This window comes from Mixophyes fleayi, chromosome 1 (assembly GCF_038048845.1).
Source record: "Mixophyes fleayi isolate aMixFle1 chromosome 1, aMixFle1.hap1, whole genome shotgun sequence".
NCBI classification, from domain to species: Eukaryota; Metazoa; Chordata; class Amphibia; order Anura; family Limnodynastidae; genus Mixophyes; species Mixophyes fleayi.
The window spans coordinates 131379778-131397830 of record NC_134402.1 but is presented as its reverse complement, the minus strand read 5'-3'; the positions used below and the strand labels follow the sequence as shown (position 1 = coordinate 131397830).

Below are 18053 nucleotides of genomic sequence, written 5' to 3'. Positions count from 1 at the left end.
CAAACAAATGTTCTTGCCAGAACAATAATAAATACAAGAACGTTTATATACAGTTTAGGGGGGAAAAAAGAAACACACTTTAACAAATGAAGGGTGTATAAGTGGTTACGGTGAGAACCGTTCAAAAAATAAATAAATACAGGAAATAAAGTTTAAACAAGCCAGTTTATGTCAAAATGATGCAGTGAAAATGTTTAATCCAAGTGCATGGTGCATGGAGATGATGTTAAGAAAATCAAACTCACCTTTGTGGTATGTTTTGTGTCTCCAGAGGGTATTTGAGTAATTGGCTGAACTAAAACTTTTTTCAAGAGCCTTGTTTAAACTTTACAATTTATTTTCTATATTTATTTTAATTGTTTGCATACTTTTCACTGTAACCACTTTTACTCCCTTCATTTGTTAAATTGTGTTTGTTATCTTTCCTGAACTGTATATAAACTTCTGCATTATTATTATTATTCTGTTTTGTCAGGAACATTTGTTTGTAACAAATTCAGAGATTTTGATACTAAAAGTCATACCGTTTATCACATTATCCATATTACCTGCAATCTACACCCTGCTGTGTACACAGACCATATACATTACACAATTCCTACACTGTATCATTATTCCCCTTAGTGCTTTGGAGCTACTCTATATATTGTTCCTAAATTTAGATTTGTTTATTTGACCTTTATGTTTCATGTAGAGTGGCATAGTGGTTAGCACTGCTGCCTCACAGCGCTGGGATCGATTCCAACCAGGGCCACATCAGTGTGGTGATTGTATGTTCTCCCCATAATTGCGTGGGTTTTCTTGGTGCTCCGGTTTCCCCCCACAGTCCATAAACATATTGGTATGTTAATTGACTGCTGGCTAAAATGGACCCTTGTGTGTATGTGTTTGTTAGGAAATTTAGACTTTAAGCTTCAATGGGATCGAGACTGATGTGAGTTGTAAATATTCACTGTACAGTACTGTATAATATGGTTGCACTCTGGAAACAATAATAATAATAATATGCACCATTTTGTCACTTGTACAGAGCTGCAGGGTTTCGTGGTGCTATATAAATAAAAGATAATAACACAATGGTTTATGAGTTAGTAAAAGCTAGCCTATATAAAAACCTTATAAAACTAAATATCACAAAAGGACAACATGAAATTTACAGTAGTATGCAATACACAGACAGCAACAATCCATAATACATTTTTAAATTAAACATAATTTTACAAAGACCAGACAACTACTAATTAAAAGATTGTACACAGAAAACTTGGTAATGCAGATCAAGTTATTTATGGGACAGTGAATAAGAGTGATGGTAATGTCCAACATAAAGTAGGGCTCAAGAAAACAGTGCTAGGGGAGCAGGCCTAGAGGTACAGAGGGTGATACAATAGTAGAAGCAGAAAACAAGGAGAGAGGGCCCTGCTCGTGAGAACTTACATCTTAGGATATATGATATGCCTGAGGACATACATAAAACTTAATAATGCATGTAATATGGCAGATAAAATATATTTATATCTTGCATAACTTAGTATCATATATTTGTCAACTGAAATTTGTGTGAGGAAGCTGGATCCAATACTATGTGTAAAAGTCATACATATGATACTTGTGATCTCATTAAAATTCAGGGATTACCACTAGATGATGCCATTTAACTAATAACCTGTGATGTTGAGATTTTTTTACCCATAAAGGTGGGTATTGACACATGTTTTTATTTTATGAAAAGAGCTCCTATCTGGACTAGCAATTTTGTGTCACTATTATTTCACTTTGTTGTCACTCAATATTTCTTTGTTTTTACAGCTGCAGGGGTCACCTTGTGCACCCATGTATGCCAGTCTGTATTTTGGGTGATGGGAGGAATGCATCTTATTTTTGGACCAATATAAAAAGGTTGACAATGTTGTATTACGGAACCAATACATTGATGCTGTCTCCATTCTATGTAAGGAAATCCACCTCAACAAATAGTGTTTTACATGTAGATGGTCGTTATCCCCATTCAATTATTAAAGTAATATTCATAGGTGAATTTATGTGCTTGAGGCATAATTGTTGTGATCTGGGAATTATCAGAGAGCTCAAGATTTAAAGACAGATTTCTTGCCTGAGGATATAGTAAATGCAGCATTAAGAATTATCTACCGCAGCTAAAATATATTTATAACTTGCATAACTTATTGTTATCCTTTACTTATAAAACACTACAAAAACCTGCAGTGCCATACAGAGGGCAAGTAGGCAACATAACAAACATGTAGAGGGCTGTGGCTGGATCACGGAGAAATAAGTTATTGTAGAAATGTGTTTAAAATTAGTGGCGCCAATTTATATCATAGCAAATGTACTGATTTTTGATACTGTGTATTAGAAATGTATTAATATCTGAGGTATTGATGTCTGAGTCAGTAGCCATTTGCTGGAGGAAATCTGTTTTGTAACTTTGAGAGGAAATCCTAAACTAAGTTGATTAATTCTTTGCATGTGAAATGACCAACACTTGTTTCAGCCTGAAGGCACACAGGAGGTTATCTTTTGGTCCTGTATAGGCTTTCTTCCTGTATCTTAGAAGCTTTTGGACAATGTAGACTCGGGATACAAGTAATATAGGATATCACAGATTGCTGTGAATTTTGTACTTTAAATTGCGATAAATACAAGATTAGAGAATATATATTACATCCTGAATGGTAAATATCCATCTATACACATCTGGAAAGATTGCTAGTACCACAAACTGGCGTGTAACTGTCCTTATTAGGACGGCTTGAACGAATAAAACATCACTGCTTCAAGATCCTTCTTTGACGCTTATTTACCTGCTGTAAGTTATCTACAGATTAGACCAATTTAATCCGTTATCAGGCTGTTCTGATTTTGGGACCCAGCATCCAGTACAAATGCTCTGCCCCATACCCCGCAGCTCTGGCTCGTGTGATAGGCCAGTGGGGACCATCCACAGCAACCCTGATCTAAAGGAAGAAGTCAGTTTTACCAGCACAGGTGCCCAGCAAGGGAGTACACTAGCAGCAAGAGTTACCCAGAAGTAAGTGGTTCTATGTAGCCTAGTGGTGGCAGCAGAAGCCTACTGTGTGTGGAGGGGCGCAATTTGGGATAAAGAAAAAGGATGGAGGCAAGGCCAGCCGGTCCCCAGCAACACGGACAGGGTGGCATAGGAGGTCCATCCTGTCACAAGGGCCAACAGGCAATGTACTGGAAATAGAAAAATCATAATACTTTGCTAAAGATGTAATAGGCAAGTTATATAAACAAGTATTACAAAGAACATGCAGGAAGCAAGAATCAAAGACATGGATGAGGTCGGAGTAGACATGCAGATTGGTTTTTCGAGCCAGGTAGTAGTCTCAGACAAGAGTGCACAGGACGCATTGATTACAGTGGAAAGTGGGTCAAAGCCATGCTTGTCTGTGCTACAATAATTAGAAGAACAAAAGTCTCAAAGTAGTAAACAACACCTCATCTGTATTTTACTGTATGAAAAGGGTCCATTTCTATATTTTTCAGGATTTATCTAAAGTGCAACTACCTAATATATTGACTCTCTAGACTGCCTTGTCACACTGCTAGTTTTTATAGTAATTTTTTATACCACTTGCCCAATATTTGGTACCCTAATGGAATATATTTAGTATTGACATGTTATTACCTGACCTAAGTAATAGTTTACTATTTTATTAAACTGTATAGGAGCTAAGAGAGGTGGCCACAATACTCCAATTGCTGGTATTTTTATTCAGTTTTAATAAACATTTAATGTATGCTATTTCCTTACCTAAACATTAAGTTGTAATGTGTGAAAATGATGCATTCATTGAAAGCACAATTAGGCAAAGCTGGTTCCATATCAACAAAGATGTGATGTTGCTATAAACCAAGTCCTAAAGGGAAATCACATCTATATGGTAATCAAATATTGAAATTAGTATGTCCTTATCATCTACTGGAAACTCCACAGCCCCACAGACTCTAAACCGGTGATAGGCAACCCAATATACTTCAAGGCCTGCATGTGCGGTACATTACCCCTACATTTCAAACACTCTTCTCCTGCTCTGGTTGTGCTGCGTGGCCTCTCTGCATTGTGCAGAGGAGGTCATGTGTTGTGGAAGCACGCTGCTCTCATTGAGTCTTATTCTCTTATCACAAACGAGGGAATAAGTCAGATCGAGCACAAAGCTGGTGGCTGCTAACCCCATGTTTCACTACATGTTAGCGAATATGTTAGGGATTATGAAATGGATAATAATAAAAAATAAATAATAACAAAAATGTAATCATTGCAATCTACTCTAGGCTAGATGTGTTCATTTCTGGTGACCTGCTCTGTGGTGGTTAATGTAACAAAGGAAATTTAAAAAAATAAAGTTAATTAACAAATCTGGTAAGACTATCTTCTGATTGTAGGGGGGGTCTAATCTCCTCCACTTAAGTTTAGGTACAATATGCACTGACAGGTAGTACATTCCAGCATTCCTTAAAGTAATGGTGCTTATTCTTTTATTGCTGGGACTCAAGGTAGCATTATGTCATTAATCTGGTGTGGCCGGGTACATCTTGAAATAACTCAGGCGCCGGGAGGGTTAATACCCGGCAGCAAAAGGGGTTAAATCACCGGCGCTAGGTGCAGCGTGAAATGCTGTTAATTAAATGTTGTTTTTTTTTACAATGGTTTAATTAAACTTTTACACTCCCCGGCTAGGCGCCGGAGAGTGTGAAAGTGTAATAAAAATAAAAACAAATGTAAATGTTTTTGTGTCGCTGCTGTAGCGCCGATAGGTGTAAAATAAATGTAAAGAGTACTCACCCTGTGCTGGGGCTGCAGAGGCAGCCCTGGATCCCCTTCATCCCCCGGCAGCCAGCATCAGTGGCTGCCGGAAGGACTTCCACACTAGTCTCCTGCAATCAAATACCTCAGGGAGGTGCAGCGCCTCCTGGGGGTCCCAGGAAGCTAAGTCCCTAGTTGAAGCTCAAAGAGCTTCAACTAGTGACAGGGCAGAGACTGCTGCCCCGGGATCTGGCTGCTCTCCCCTAGTACTATTTTTGGCCAGGGAGCAGAGCCAGACCCCGGAGCAGGGTCCCTGGAAGTAACTTTCGGCTGGAGATTTAAAAGATAAATCTCTCGCCCCAGACAGACAGGCATCAGGGGAGGAGAATGGGCTGAGCCCCTCTCCCTGGCAGCTCGTGGACAGGGGTGGAAGAATATTCCCCCCTGCCACTAGCAGCAATGTTAAAGGTGTTAAACCTCTCTGGGTTGATTCATGTGCAGGCTGCATGAATCAACGCAGATTAGTTAAAGGGACAGGAGGACGGATTACCTCCTCCTAAAAGTAGTCTCCAAATGTGTATAAAAAAGGCTCTGTTTTGTATTAAAAGTTGTTCTTCATGTCTCCTCTGACCTGATCACTGGTACCTTTAACCAGTGAAGAGCAAATAAACATCACTTGCTTCAAAGACTTGCTTGGAAACTTCTCTATGCTAATTCCTGTGGCCAACAGATTAGAACTCTAATCCGTTCCCCGCTGTTCTGAGGTTTGGACCCAGTACCACCGCTCTGCCGCTATTAAGCAGCTCTGGCCAGTGTGATAGGCCAGGGGGGATCCATCCATAGCAACTACTGATTCATAGGAAGAGGTCAGGGGTACCAGCCCAGGTACACCAGTAACTGGGTACACCCGCAGCGCCAGTTACCCAGAAGAAACCCGGTTCTGGATGCCCAGTAAGGAGTCCAGTGGTGGCAGCATTGTAAGTCTCTCCTACTTCGGCAGGAAGGCGCACTTGGGATAACGAAAGCAGCAACAGATAGGGTGGCTTAGGCGGTCTATCCTGTCACATCTGGGATCCCAAAACAAGGCATATCCTAATGAAGTGTCTCATTTAGATTTGGACCTCCAAGGTTCAAGCACTGACAGAGTGTTTTCAATGCATCATGATCATCAGCTATTTATATAGCACCACTAATCCCGCAGCACTGTACAGAGAACCCGCTCACATCAGTCCCTGCCCCATTGGAGCTTACATTCTAAATTCCCTAACATACACAGACAGACAAGTGTCAATTTTGATAGCAGCCAATTAACCTACTAGTATGTTTTTGGAATGTGGGAGGAAACTGGAGCACCCAAAGGAAACACACGCAAGCACAGGGAGAACATACAAACTCCACACAGATAAGGCCATGTACGGGAATCAAACGCATGACCCCAATGCTGTCAGGCAAAACTAAGCCACTGTGCTGTATTTATTTTCAATTTGTTTTATAAACTTTTAAAACACAAGTTGGCTTCATCAAATTGAAATGTAGCCGTAATTTTAATACACTGTGTTGATTTGAATGCAAAATAAGCAAGAGAGCAATTTTGCAGACCACATTTTCATGTACATTTGGGCCGCAAACTGTGATCAACTCTAAATTAGCCCCATAACATATTGCTTAAAGTATACCTGCTAGCATTATCATCACATAATAAAAAGTTCCTAACAGCATTGTGTCAAAATGTATATGCATTAAGTATTCCACTTAACCTTGTTTCTAGTGTTCTTAAAAAGATATCAGCACTGCAGCTCCCAGTCTAAATGCTAAAATCACCAGTAACGTACTGAGAGACAGAGATTCCATCACTGGTGCTGTGCAAAACGTGTAGGTACACTTTAGATATGCATGAAATAGTACATAGTAAAACATTAAAAGGTCTACTTACAAGTCAAAGACTAAGTAATGGAACCCTTCTTCTGATATGCTATCATGAAGTCGAACTGTAAAAAAAAAAAGAAAACATTTGTACAATTAACAACATATTTATAAATGTACTTTAATATCTCAAATTGTTTTAAAAACTATGCAGTGGATGATTCCAGCCAATGTCCCCACCCTGGGGAATGGGTCTGGCCATTACAATGATAACTTTCATGATTTCTGTCTGTTGTTTTTTTAAACTGGTTGAAAAAGTATAACTGTGAACTTTCTTAACCATTGTACAGAACATGTATCTGTGTAATGATAAAAACAAAACAAAGTCTTCAGGACCAATTTGCAGTTAGTTTTAGTGTTTTTCTGTGTTAATGTCAGTTTGCACAAGTATATATTGGCCAATGACCCTTAGGGCTAGATTTACTAAGCTGCGGGTTTGAAAAAGTGGGGATGTTGCCTATAGCAACAAATAAGATTCTAGCTTTCATTTGTTTAGTACTTTCGACAATATAACAGCTAGAATCTGATTGGTTGCTATAGGCAACTTCCCCACTTTTTCAAACCCGCAGCTTAGTAAATCTTGCCCTTAGTCTACTTTCTCTGGGCTGTTGGCCAGTGCTCATTCCGCATGTAATAGAGATAAGGTACTGAAATTTATTAACTAACCAATGAATTAACACAATTATGATTTTAATTTAAAATGTACTCTGTGCCTGGGGAGTGCCCCTCTTAGGGTATAAGACCTTTTGTAACTGCGTCAGAAGTTAGCCTAATCAGTGGATGGACTACTGCTGTGTCATTGGACCTGTTTGTTCTGACTGAAACCTTAATTCCAGTCCCTCGGAAGGGGGAAGGGGATCCTGGAATACCCCTGACTTGGAAAACTGAGACTAATCATCTGAACTAATTAATCTCCATAGCTTCTGCTGACTTGCCCCAGAGACAATTCTGCATTATTCATGGTTTACATAGTTCAAATCCCTAGTACCAATCTCTAATATATTCTCTATGATACTGTGAGCCTTCCCAATGCTGCCCTTGTAGGTGAGGGTAAAGCTGGGTACACACTACAGGATTTTCGTCCAATAATTGCACAAATCAGCCGACATCCTACCGTTTGGTCAGATCTCGTGTGAGTGTGTATAGTGACACGATGATCTAAAGTCGTTTCAAAGTGCTGATCAATGTTTCATTTGGTTGGTCGTACCGTTTAATATTTTCCGATCAATCACCTAACGATCATGTAGTGTGTATGCACTCATGCTGACGATCTCCATAGAGTTTACAGAGGCGGGCTCTTTTCAGCCGATGTTAGCACTGTATGTCAGAGTGAATAAATGTAGAGAGTGCTGTAGAAGGAATAATTCATTTGTTTGTTCTGAGACAGAATATTTTGTTTCAGAGTCACAGATGCTACCGAAATTCGTTAGGACATGTGGATAACTATAACAAGGCGGTTTTAATCAGTGTGACAATATGACAGTAGTGAATGAATGAATATTGTGCTGTCATTCTCCGGACTAGAGGACCAGATAAAAGGACCAGATGAAGAGCACAGGTCTGAAGGTAAATCGTGTCGGTTTGTATGCATGAATCGCCAGACTGATCGGACCTTCAGTCGTAGGTATAATCGTTTGAGATAGTACGTCGGTCGGAAAATTTCTTCAGTGTGTACCCAGCTTAAGGCAGTTTAACATATTAGAAAACAGTTTCATAGGTAAAGAGAGACAGAATCAAACAGTGGCTAAAGGTAGATGCCTTAAAACTTATGTGGAAGTTTGGTTCTATAAGCAATTAGTTGTCACCTTTTCACACCTTATGAGGTGGTGGATTTGTGGGTGCCCTGCCAATGTGAAAGATACCCATGGAAGCCTACATGCATAACTGTATTTGCACATGTATGTTTAAATATGGCCTTTTGGAGCTTACAGTAGGTGCATTATTTGCCACACAGATTCCGAGCATGCTCAAAGCAACCCGACTAATTTCAATTGGATTATTCTTAAGCCGTCTGTTTTGGGAGCAACCACAAAGAGATATTGGAGTAATTTGCCGACCTCTCCAGTGATGTAGCAAGCAAGTGGCCAGCAACAGGAAATGTTTTACACCAGAATTTAACTAAAGAGAGTAGAACAGAGAACAATAACTGTGTTTTTGCAGAATACATACCATAGCAAATCATTTGATTTCATACACACTAATAATGGTTATGAATTTACAGTTGAGAATTGCAGAATTGAAGTTAGCAAAACATAAAATTTTATCTTAAGCTGTTTTTTTCTTTTGGTTCCGACAACATTAACATTGCACCAGAACTCTAAGAGCTTATCTGTTTTGTGCTACAGGTATAACTGATAACATAGCTGGCAAAGGTGAAAACAAGTTCAGTTTACGGAATCTCAAACAAGATAATTCACTTCAAAGCAAATGCCTGTTCCTCTAAGTGCAAAACTACAAATCTTGATTGCTCAACTCTGATGAATGTTCTGTTGTATGACTGTAGACATGCCCAACTATTGTAATAACATTCTGCAGTTCAATCAAGTTACACAATAATTTTACTGTGAATTAATGCCCTGCTTTACAAATGGTCATGGAGTCAATGCTGTAAATAACAAATCAATTTGACTGATGCAGGGAGTTAAACCATCATATAAAGACATTTGGCTGTTGCATACCTTAAACATACCCTGGGGGGTAAAAACTCTGCCTTTTCTCACAAATACATTTACACAATGATGTGTCCACATTCATCAAACGTCTTAACTGCGGAATAAATAAGCACTGAATAAAAAGAGTAAAAAAAAAAAAAAAAAAAAAATTGGAATTGTAAAATGTATTTCTTTTTGGAGTTACTACTCCAGTTTCAGTTACTCCATTGTGACTGCCACTGTTTGTGTAATTTGGGTGTACCAAAACTGGTGGCAGCACAAGGCTCTGAGGGACTGCTAGTCACGAGAGTGGTTTCGCCATAAGGTATTGATGCAAATGGCGGATATCCAACAAATTATCAAAAATGGCAGAAAACACTGCTCTTCTGCAGCAACCCAAAAGACAAATGACTTCCCTAGTCACAGGCTAGGTTTTATTTATAGCAAAGTTGTCCAATTACACTATAAAGAGAAATCACAAAGCTGGGGCATATTACAGGCTGCCTATGCCAGAGTTTTTATAGCTCTCCTGTCCAGAATGAGTAAGTGTCACTTCAAATATTTAGACTATCAATGACTAACTAGGGGATATGCAGCCATGACCTTCTTAATGGTAGCCATTATTATAGTATATACCTGTCTGAATGACCTTTAAAATTTGGGCCTCCTCCTTGTGGAACAATAACAGGCACTTGTCTATGCGTCTCACAAAATATTCACTAAATGGACAAAAGTATTCGGACGCTTGACCATTACACCAACAGGAATTATAATGACATTGTATTCAAATACATATACTTTAATATGGAGTTGATCCCCCTGTTGCAGTGATAACAGCTTCCACTCTTCTTGGAAGGCTTTCCACAAGATGTTTGTCACGTATACTCACCTCTCCTCGTTCCCCCGCCGCTCCGTCGGACCCGGAAGCTGCACTTCCGGGTTCGGCGGTCACGTGATCGCTACCTAGGGCGGTCACGTGATTACTACCCCAGGGCAGGGAATTCAAATGGGACACACTATAAAAACATAGCTCTAACACTTGGTGAGTGTCAGAGCAACTTACCAGTTCCTGGCTCCTGATTCCTGTGTCCTTCCTTTCCTGCTTCATCTGTATTGACTCCCTGTGTACCGACCCGGCTAGCTGACCTCGCTTCTGTTCTTGTGACCCGTGTACCGACCCGGTTTGATTGAGTCCGAGACCGCCTCCTGATTCTGTCTGCATTGCCTGCCTGTGTACCGACCCGGCCTGTCCGACTACTCTCATCTTGCTCCTGCTCCGCTGTACTACACCTTGGGGCAAACCTGAGGACCGCGACCTGCGACTCCTGGCAGCAAAGCCCTTCCCGCCTTGCGGCGGTTCTTGGTGAATACTGGGGAGATCGTTAGACTCCGCACCTCAGGTAAGCCAGCGTTAATCAAGGTTAGTAGTGAATCCAGTAAATCCGTTACAGTTTACTCTGACCATGGATTCAGCGGTCAAAGATCTCCTGGAGCATTTAGTGGGTAGAATGAACAAACAGGAAGCAAACCAAGAGCAACTTTTAAAATTCCTCCAGAGCCTATCTACTCGGCTGGATGTTGTTCAGAACACCTTAGTGGCCACCGGTCCTCCTGTACCTGTGATTGCGGCAGACCCCCCCCTCAGTAGCAGCAGCTTCTTCCTCCCAAGTACGGATGCCTAATCCGCCCAAATTCGACGGAGACCCTAAACTTTGCAGAGGATTCCTGAACCAATGCTCCATTCACTTTGAACTATTGCAGGGGAATTTTCCTTCTGAGAAGGCTAAAGTGGCTTATGTGATATCACTGCTCTCTGGTCAAGCCTTAGCGTGGGCATCCCCGTTATGGGAGCGGAATGATCCTATCCTGCATAATTTCTCCACCTTTTTATCCACCTTTAGGAAGATTTTTGACGAACCCGGAAGGGTTTCCAATGCCGCTGCTGGGTTATTGCGTCTCCGCCAAGGGAACCAGTCTGTGGGGCAGTATGCGGTCCACTTCAGAACTATGGCCTCTGAACTCAGCTGGAACGATGAGGCTCTAGTAGCTACATTCTGGCAGGGTCTTTCGGATTGAATTAAAGACGAGCTGGTGTCTCAGGAACTCCCTGCATCTTTGGACGATCTCATCTCTCTCTGCGTTAAGATTGACTTACGATTCAAGGAGCGTAGTTCTGAGAAGGAACAGTCTCGTCGCAGTATGATCCGTCTAGCTCCCAACTTCCAAACACCTGTTTTTCCACCCGAGGAACCGATGCAATTGGGAAGGACCCGCCTATCGGCTGAAGAGAGAGAGAGAAGATTCCGAAACAAATTATGTTTATATTGTGGAGAGAGCGGACATCTTCTGAACTCTTGTCCCAAACGTCCGGGAAACGACAGGGCCTAACGTGTTCAGGAACTGTGTCGTTAGGCCTCCTTATTTCATCTCGCTCAGTTCCTTATTGTAATGATTGTGTCACCATTCCCATTTCCTTACAGTCTGGACAATATACTTTTTCTCAGTCCGCACTCCTTGACTCTGGAGCAGCTGGGAATTTCATTTCGGCTGCCTTGGTAAAGCAATTCTCTATCTCCACGCAAGCTCTAGAACAACCTATCTCCCTTTTAGCCATTGGTGGGGGAAGAATTCCAGAGGGTTCTATCTTCTTACGCACCACTCCTCTTCGTCTCCAGATTGGAGCCCTACATCAAGAGAGTATCTCCTTTTTCGTCATCCATAAGACTACCAATCCTGTTATCCATGGACTTCCGTGGCTCCGTCTCCATTCTCCTAACGTGGATTGGCAATCCGGCCATATCTTATCTTGGGGACAACATTGCTTTAATCATTGTCTATCGAAGGTAGTTCCCAAGGAGAATCCCAAATGCCACAGGAGGTTACCCTTGGCACTCCTTCCTAAACCCTACCAAACCTTTTCCGATGTCTTTTGTGAACAGGAGGCCACCAAACTCCCTCCACAAAGAATTTGGGACTGTAATATAGATCTCATTCCCGGTAAACCGGTACCCCGAGGCAGAGTGTATCCACTTTCTGTTCCTGAATCCAAGGCCATGGAGGATTATGTCCAAGATAGTCTGGGAAAAGGCTTTATTCGAAAATCATCTTCTCCTGCTGGGGCAGGTTTTTTTCTTCGTTAAGAAGAAAGACGGGGGCCTCCGCCCTTGTATTGATTATCGAGGCCTAAATGCCATCACCGTAAAAAATCGGTACCCTTTACCACTAATCTCAGAATTATTTGATCGTATAAAGGGGGCTACCATTTTTTCTAAATTGGACCTCAGAGGAGCCTATAATCTGGTGCGCACTAAAGAAGGAGACGAGTGGAAGACTGACTTCAACACTCGGGACGGGCACTTTGAATACTTGGTTATGCCTTTTGGATTGTGCAATGCCCCGGCTGTTTTTCAAGGTTTCATGAACGAACTTTTTCAAGACCTATTATATCAATGTGCGGTCATCTACCTGGATGATATCCTCATCTTCTCCCAAGACTTAGTATCACATCACAAACATGTCTTAGAGGTTCTGTCTCGTATTAGAAAGAATCATCTATATTGTAAATTAGAAAAATGTATCTTTGAACAGAGACAAGTTCCTTTCTTAGGTTATATTATCTCCGGCACGGGATTGCAAATGGATCCTACCAAGTTAAGAGCCATACTAGATTTGCCTCAACCATCAGGCCTTAAAGCTACACAATGGTTCCTAGGGTTTTCCAATTACTACCGTCAGTTCATTAAAGGATATTCTACCTTGGTGGCATCCATCACTGCCTTAACCCGTAAATCTGCGAATGCCAATGTATGGACTAAGGAGGCCACCCAAGCCTTTGCTACTTTAAAATCTCTCTCTTCCTCAGCACCCGTCCTCCAACAACCTGACTGTTCTCGCCCGTTCATTCTAGAGGTGGACGCATCCTCTATAGGTACGGGAGCAGTACTCTCTCAACGAGATTATACCAGTAAATTACATCCGTGCGGATTCTTTTCCCGTCGCCTGCTACCTGCTGAAAAGAACTACGGTATCGGTGACAAGGAGCTCCTAGCCATCAAATTGGCTCTTTCTGAATGGAGGCATCTCCTGGAAGGAGCCCAGTTTCCTATCACCATCTATACTGACCACAAAAACTTACTATATTTACGTACAGCACGCTGCCTAAATCCTCGACAAGCAAGATGGTCCTTATTTTTCTCCCGATTTGACTTCAACATTTCCTTCCGTTCTGGATCTAAAAATATCAAGGCAGATGCTCTATCTCGCTCATTCAATCCTGCTGACTCGGAACCCTTGGAGGAAAATAAATTTATTCTGGATCCCAGTCGAATATTGGCAGCAACTCATATCAAAAAGACCTGTCCTCCTGGCAAGACCTTCATTTTTGCACCTCTTCGCATCAAACTCCTACGATGGGCTCATCGTTCTCTCTTCTCAGGTCATGCTGGCATTCGTAAAACTTGGGCCTTGTTATCTCGCAACTACTGGTGGCCTTCCACACGGGAGGATGTAAGAAAGGTTTGTGTCTTCATGTTCCATATGTGCCCAACACAAGACCCCCAGGAGGAGGCCTTATGGTCATTTACTTCCATTACCAGTTCCTGATTACCCATGGTCACAAATTTCCATGGATTTCATTACGGATCTACCTCCCTCCAAATCTTGTACAGTGGTCCTAGTGGTCACGGACCGCTTTTCCAAAACTGCCCACTTCATTCCACTAAGAGGTCTTCCATCTTGCTCCTCGTTGGCTGACATCTTTATCAAGGAGATATTCCGCCTTCATGGTTGTCCTCTTAACATTGTCTCCGATCGAGGATCTCAGTTTATATCCAAGTTTTGGAGATCGTTTTGTCACAAATCTGGAATCAAGCTTGATTTTTCCTCTGCATATCACCCCCAGTCTAATGGCCTCACAGAGAGAACCAACCAGGAATTGGAGAAATTCTTAAGAATATTCATCTCTGCCAATCAACACAACTGGGTAGATCTCCTTCCATGGGCTGAGTTTGCCCATAATAATCATTTCCACGAGGCTCTCTCTAATTCTCCTTTTTTCGTGCTCTATGGCTGTCATCCGAGACTACCCACCTTTTCCCAAATTTCTGCCTCCGAAGTTCCTGCAGTGGACGTATTATTTCGTAACTTCTCTCATATCTGTGAACAAACCAAATCAAGTCTCAGAGAGGCTATCACTCGTTCTAAGGAGGCCTATGATAGAAGGAGAAGAGCCGGGCCTAATTTTTCCATCGGTGATAAAGTCTGGTTATCTACACAGAACATTCGTCTAAAGGTTCCCAGCAAGAAATTTGCTGCCAGGTTTATTGGTCCTTTTTCCATCTCTGAGATCATCAATCCAGTAGCTTTTAGACTAAGCTTACCACGTTCTCTACGTATTCCAGATGTTTTTCATGTGTCGTTGCTAAAACCAGTAGTTACTAACAAGTTTGCCATCCCTCCTAGGGCTCCTCCTCCTGTTATTATTCAGAATCAGGGTGAATATGAAGTAAAACAAATCTTGGACTCCCGTAAAAACAGAGGTGCTGTACAATTCCTAGTAGACTGGAAAGGATATGGTCCCGAGGAACGCTCCTGGGTTAAGAGCAGTCAACCTGCATGCTCCCAGTCTACTCAAACTCTTTCATAAAAAATTTCCCTGTAAACCTGTGTAGGTGTCCGGAGTCCACCTTTAGGTAGGAGGTACTGTCACAAATACTCACCTCTCCTCGTTCCCCCGCCGCTCCGTCGGACCCGGAAGCCGCACTTCCGGGTTCGACGGTCACGGGATCGCTACCTAGGGCGGTCACGTGATTACTACCCCAGGGCGGGGAATTCAAATGGGACACTATAAAAACATAGCTCTGACACTTGGTGAGTGTCAGAGCAACTTACCAGTTCCTGGCTCCTGATTCCTGTGTCCTTCCTTTCCTGCTTCATCTGTATTGACTCCCTGTGTACCGACCCGGCTAGCTGACCTCGCTTCTGTTCTTGTGACCCGTGTACCGACCCGGTTTGATTGACTCCGAGACCGCCTCCTGATTCTGTCTACATTGCCTGCCTGTGTACCGACCCGGCCTGTCCGACTACTCTCATCTTGCTCCTGCTCCGCTGTACTACACCTTGGGGCAAACCTGAGGACCGCGACCTAGACTCCTGGCAGCAAAGCCCTTCCCGCCTTGCGGCGGTTCTTGGTGAATACTGGGGAGATCGTTAGACTCCGCACCTCAGGTAAGCCAGCGTTAATCAAGGTTAGTAGTGAATCCAGTAAATCCGTTACAATGTTGGAGTGTAGCTGTGGGAATTTGTGCCCATTCATTCCATAAAGCATTTATAAGGTCAGGCACTGATGTTGGACGAGAAGGCCTGGCTCGCAATCTCCATTCCACTTCATCCCAAAGATGTTCGATGGGGTTGAGGTCAGGGCTTTGTGCGGGCTAGTCAAGTTCATCCACACCGAACTCATCAAGCCATGTTTTTATATTCCTTGCTTTGTGCACTGGGGCAGTGTCATGTTGGAATAGAAAAGGACTTTCCCCAAACTGTTGCCACAAAGCTGGAAGCATATCATTGTCCAAAATGACTTGGTATGTTGGAGCATTAAGACTGCCCTTCACTGGAGATAACGGGCCTAGCCCAAACCCTGAAAAACCAGCTCCATACCATTATCACTCCTCCTTCACAGTTAGCATAATGCAGTCAGGCAGGTAGCGTTCTCCCGGCATCCGTCAACGCCAGACTCGTCCCATCTGACTACCATACAAAAAAGCATGATTCGTCACTCCACAGAAGAGGTTTCCACTACTCCACAGTTCATTGCTGGTGTGCTTAACACCACTTAATCCGACAGTTGGCATTGGTCTTGGCGATGTGAGGCTTGCCTGCAGCTTCCCAGCCATGGAAACCCATCCTATTAAGTTACTGCCACACAGTTTTTATGCTTACATTAATGCCAGTGGAAGTTCGGAACTCTTCAGCTATGGAATCAGTAGAGTATTGGCGACTTTTACGCACCATGCGCCTTAGCAGTTGTTGATCCCCCTCTGTGATTTTACGCGGCCTTTTGCTCTGTGGCTGAGTTATTGTTGTACCTAAACGCTTCCACTTTCTAATAATATCACTTACAGTTGACCGTGGAATATCCAGCAGGGATGAGATTTCACAAACCATCTTACTTCAAAGATGGCATCCCATGACAGTACCATGCTTGAAGTCACTAAGCTCTTCAGAACGACCCATTTTGGATCACTATTGTTTGCAGATGGAGACTGCATAGCTAGGTACTTGCTTTTATACATCTCTGGCAACGGGTCGGATTGAAACACCTTAATTCAATACTTAACAGGTGTGGCCAAATACTTTTGCTCATATAGCGTTCATCAACCATTTTGCTATTTCATAAATGTAATATATGATTAAAGTCATTGATGGTCTTTCAATTCAGATATTTTAATTTCACATATGCTTACATAAAGTCAGATTGATGCAACAGTAGGTAGTGAGCATAGGATCACTGTCTCCCCAAGCAATGTCCCATGTTTCATTAAGCCAAACATTAATAAAGCACTAGGGATCAGATCATGTGGATTGTGGTTCCCGTAATGGAATGCTTCCCGACACCAATCTTGCATTTGATCCCGGAGTTTTGAAAAATAAACTTCAGTCAATACAGATATTGCCAGCAGCCATTACCAGTATTACCTCTTTCCTAGGACCTAGCTGGGCTACATACAGATATAATATATGCTTTTTACCTCACCCGTGCAAACATTTTCAGTAGTTGCGTTCTTTAAAGACACCCATGTATCATGATATGTAGTCGGATTTCTATTCCAAATGTATCATCATGAATCCTTGTCTCTGTCTCTACAGGTGCCAAAGTGACACATTTACTTAACCACAGCCACCAGTCCTTCTCATGTGTCATGTCAGACACACCTCACCATACACAATGCCAGGCCCACTTGATGGTGTAGTAATGCCAAACTCCTGATACCTACCTACCCTCTAAATATCCATGCATGACAGGTATAATAAGTGTAGCAGTATGTTCTATGGCTGATAAGAGTGGGGAGCTGGTCACAATATACCAGTGTCCTCTAGAGAGCAAACAACAGGATTTCACTGCAACAGCTTATAGTGAAAATAAATATGAGGAAAGGAGGACCCTACATAAAACTCACAGCAGAGGTAATTATGATGACAATTACTACCAAGCTGGAAAAACAGAAATAAAAATGTAAATCTCTGGAACACATTGGGCAACCCTACTTCAATTCATTGTTCTTTCTACTGCGGTCTCCAGATAAAGGCCAACTGTAACTTACAATTCAGCCCTGTCATACACATGCCTAGACATCAAAGACACTGAGTAATGAGCATACCTTCCAACAAGCCTAATTTAGACCAGACAGAACCACCTCAATAACTCTTCTGAGCATCTGAAGATTGGGGCATTTTGAAAAAGAAACCCCTAAATCTGCACATTTTAAATTTTAACTGCTCCCCCCCCCCTCCCGAAGCAAACTTTGCAGCTTAACATGGATTTACAAAGGTATAAAACTGTACCTTCTGAATGTATGCCTAACCCTAATGAATGAGCTCCACTATGATCACATGCTGTATCCAGCATAAGTACGGCTGCCTGGCATTATGAATCTGTCAGTTGTTATTTAAGCAGGCAGATCTGATAT

The 18053-nt window shown here is 42.1% G+C and overlaps 1 protein-coding gene across 18 annotated transcripts in view; it reads right to left on the bottom strand.

Annotated features, from left to right (window-relative positions):
* Window positions 1–18053, bottom strand: part of CAMK2D (calcium/calmodulin dependent protein kinase II delta) — a 184950-nt gene that overhangs the window by 85912 nt on the left and 80985 nt on the right. For all 18 annotated transcript variants that reach the window (XM_075200364.1, XM_075200365.1, XM_075200366.1 and 15 more), the window contains exon 4: window positions 6726–6780. In XM_075200364.1, coding sequence (XP_075056465.1) covers window positions 6726–6780 — 55 coding nt within the window. The remainder of the gene's footprint in view (window positions 1–6725; window positions 6781–18053) is intronic.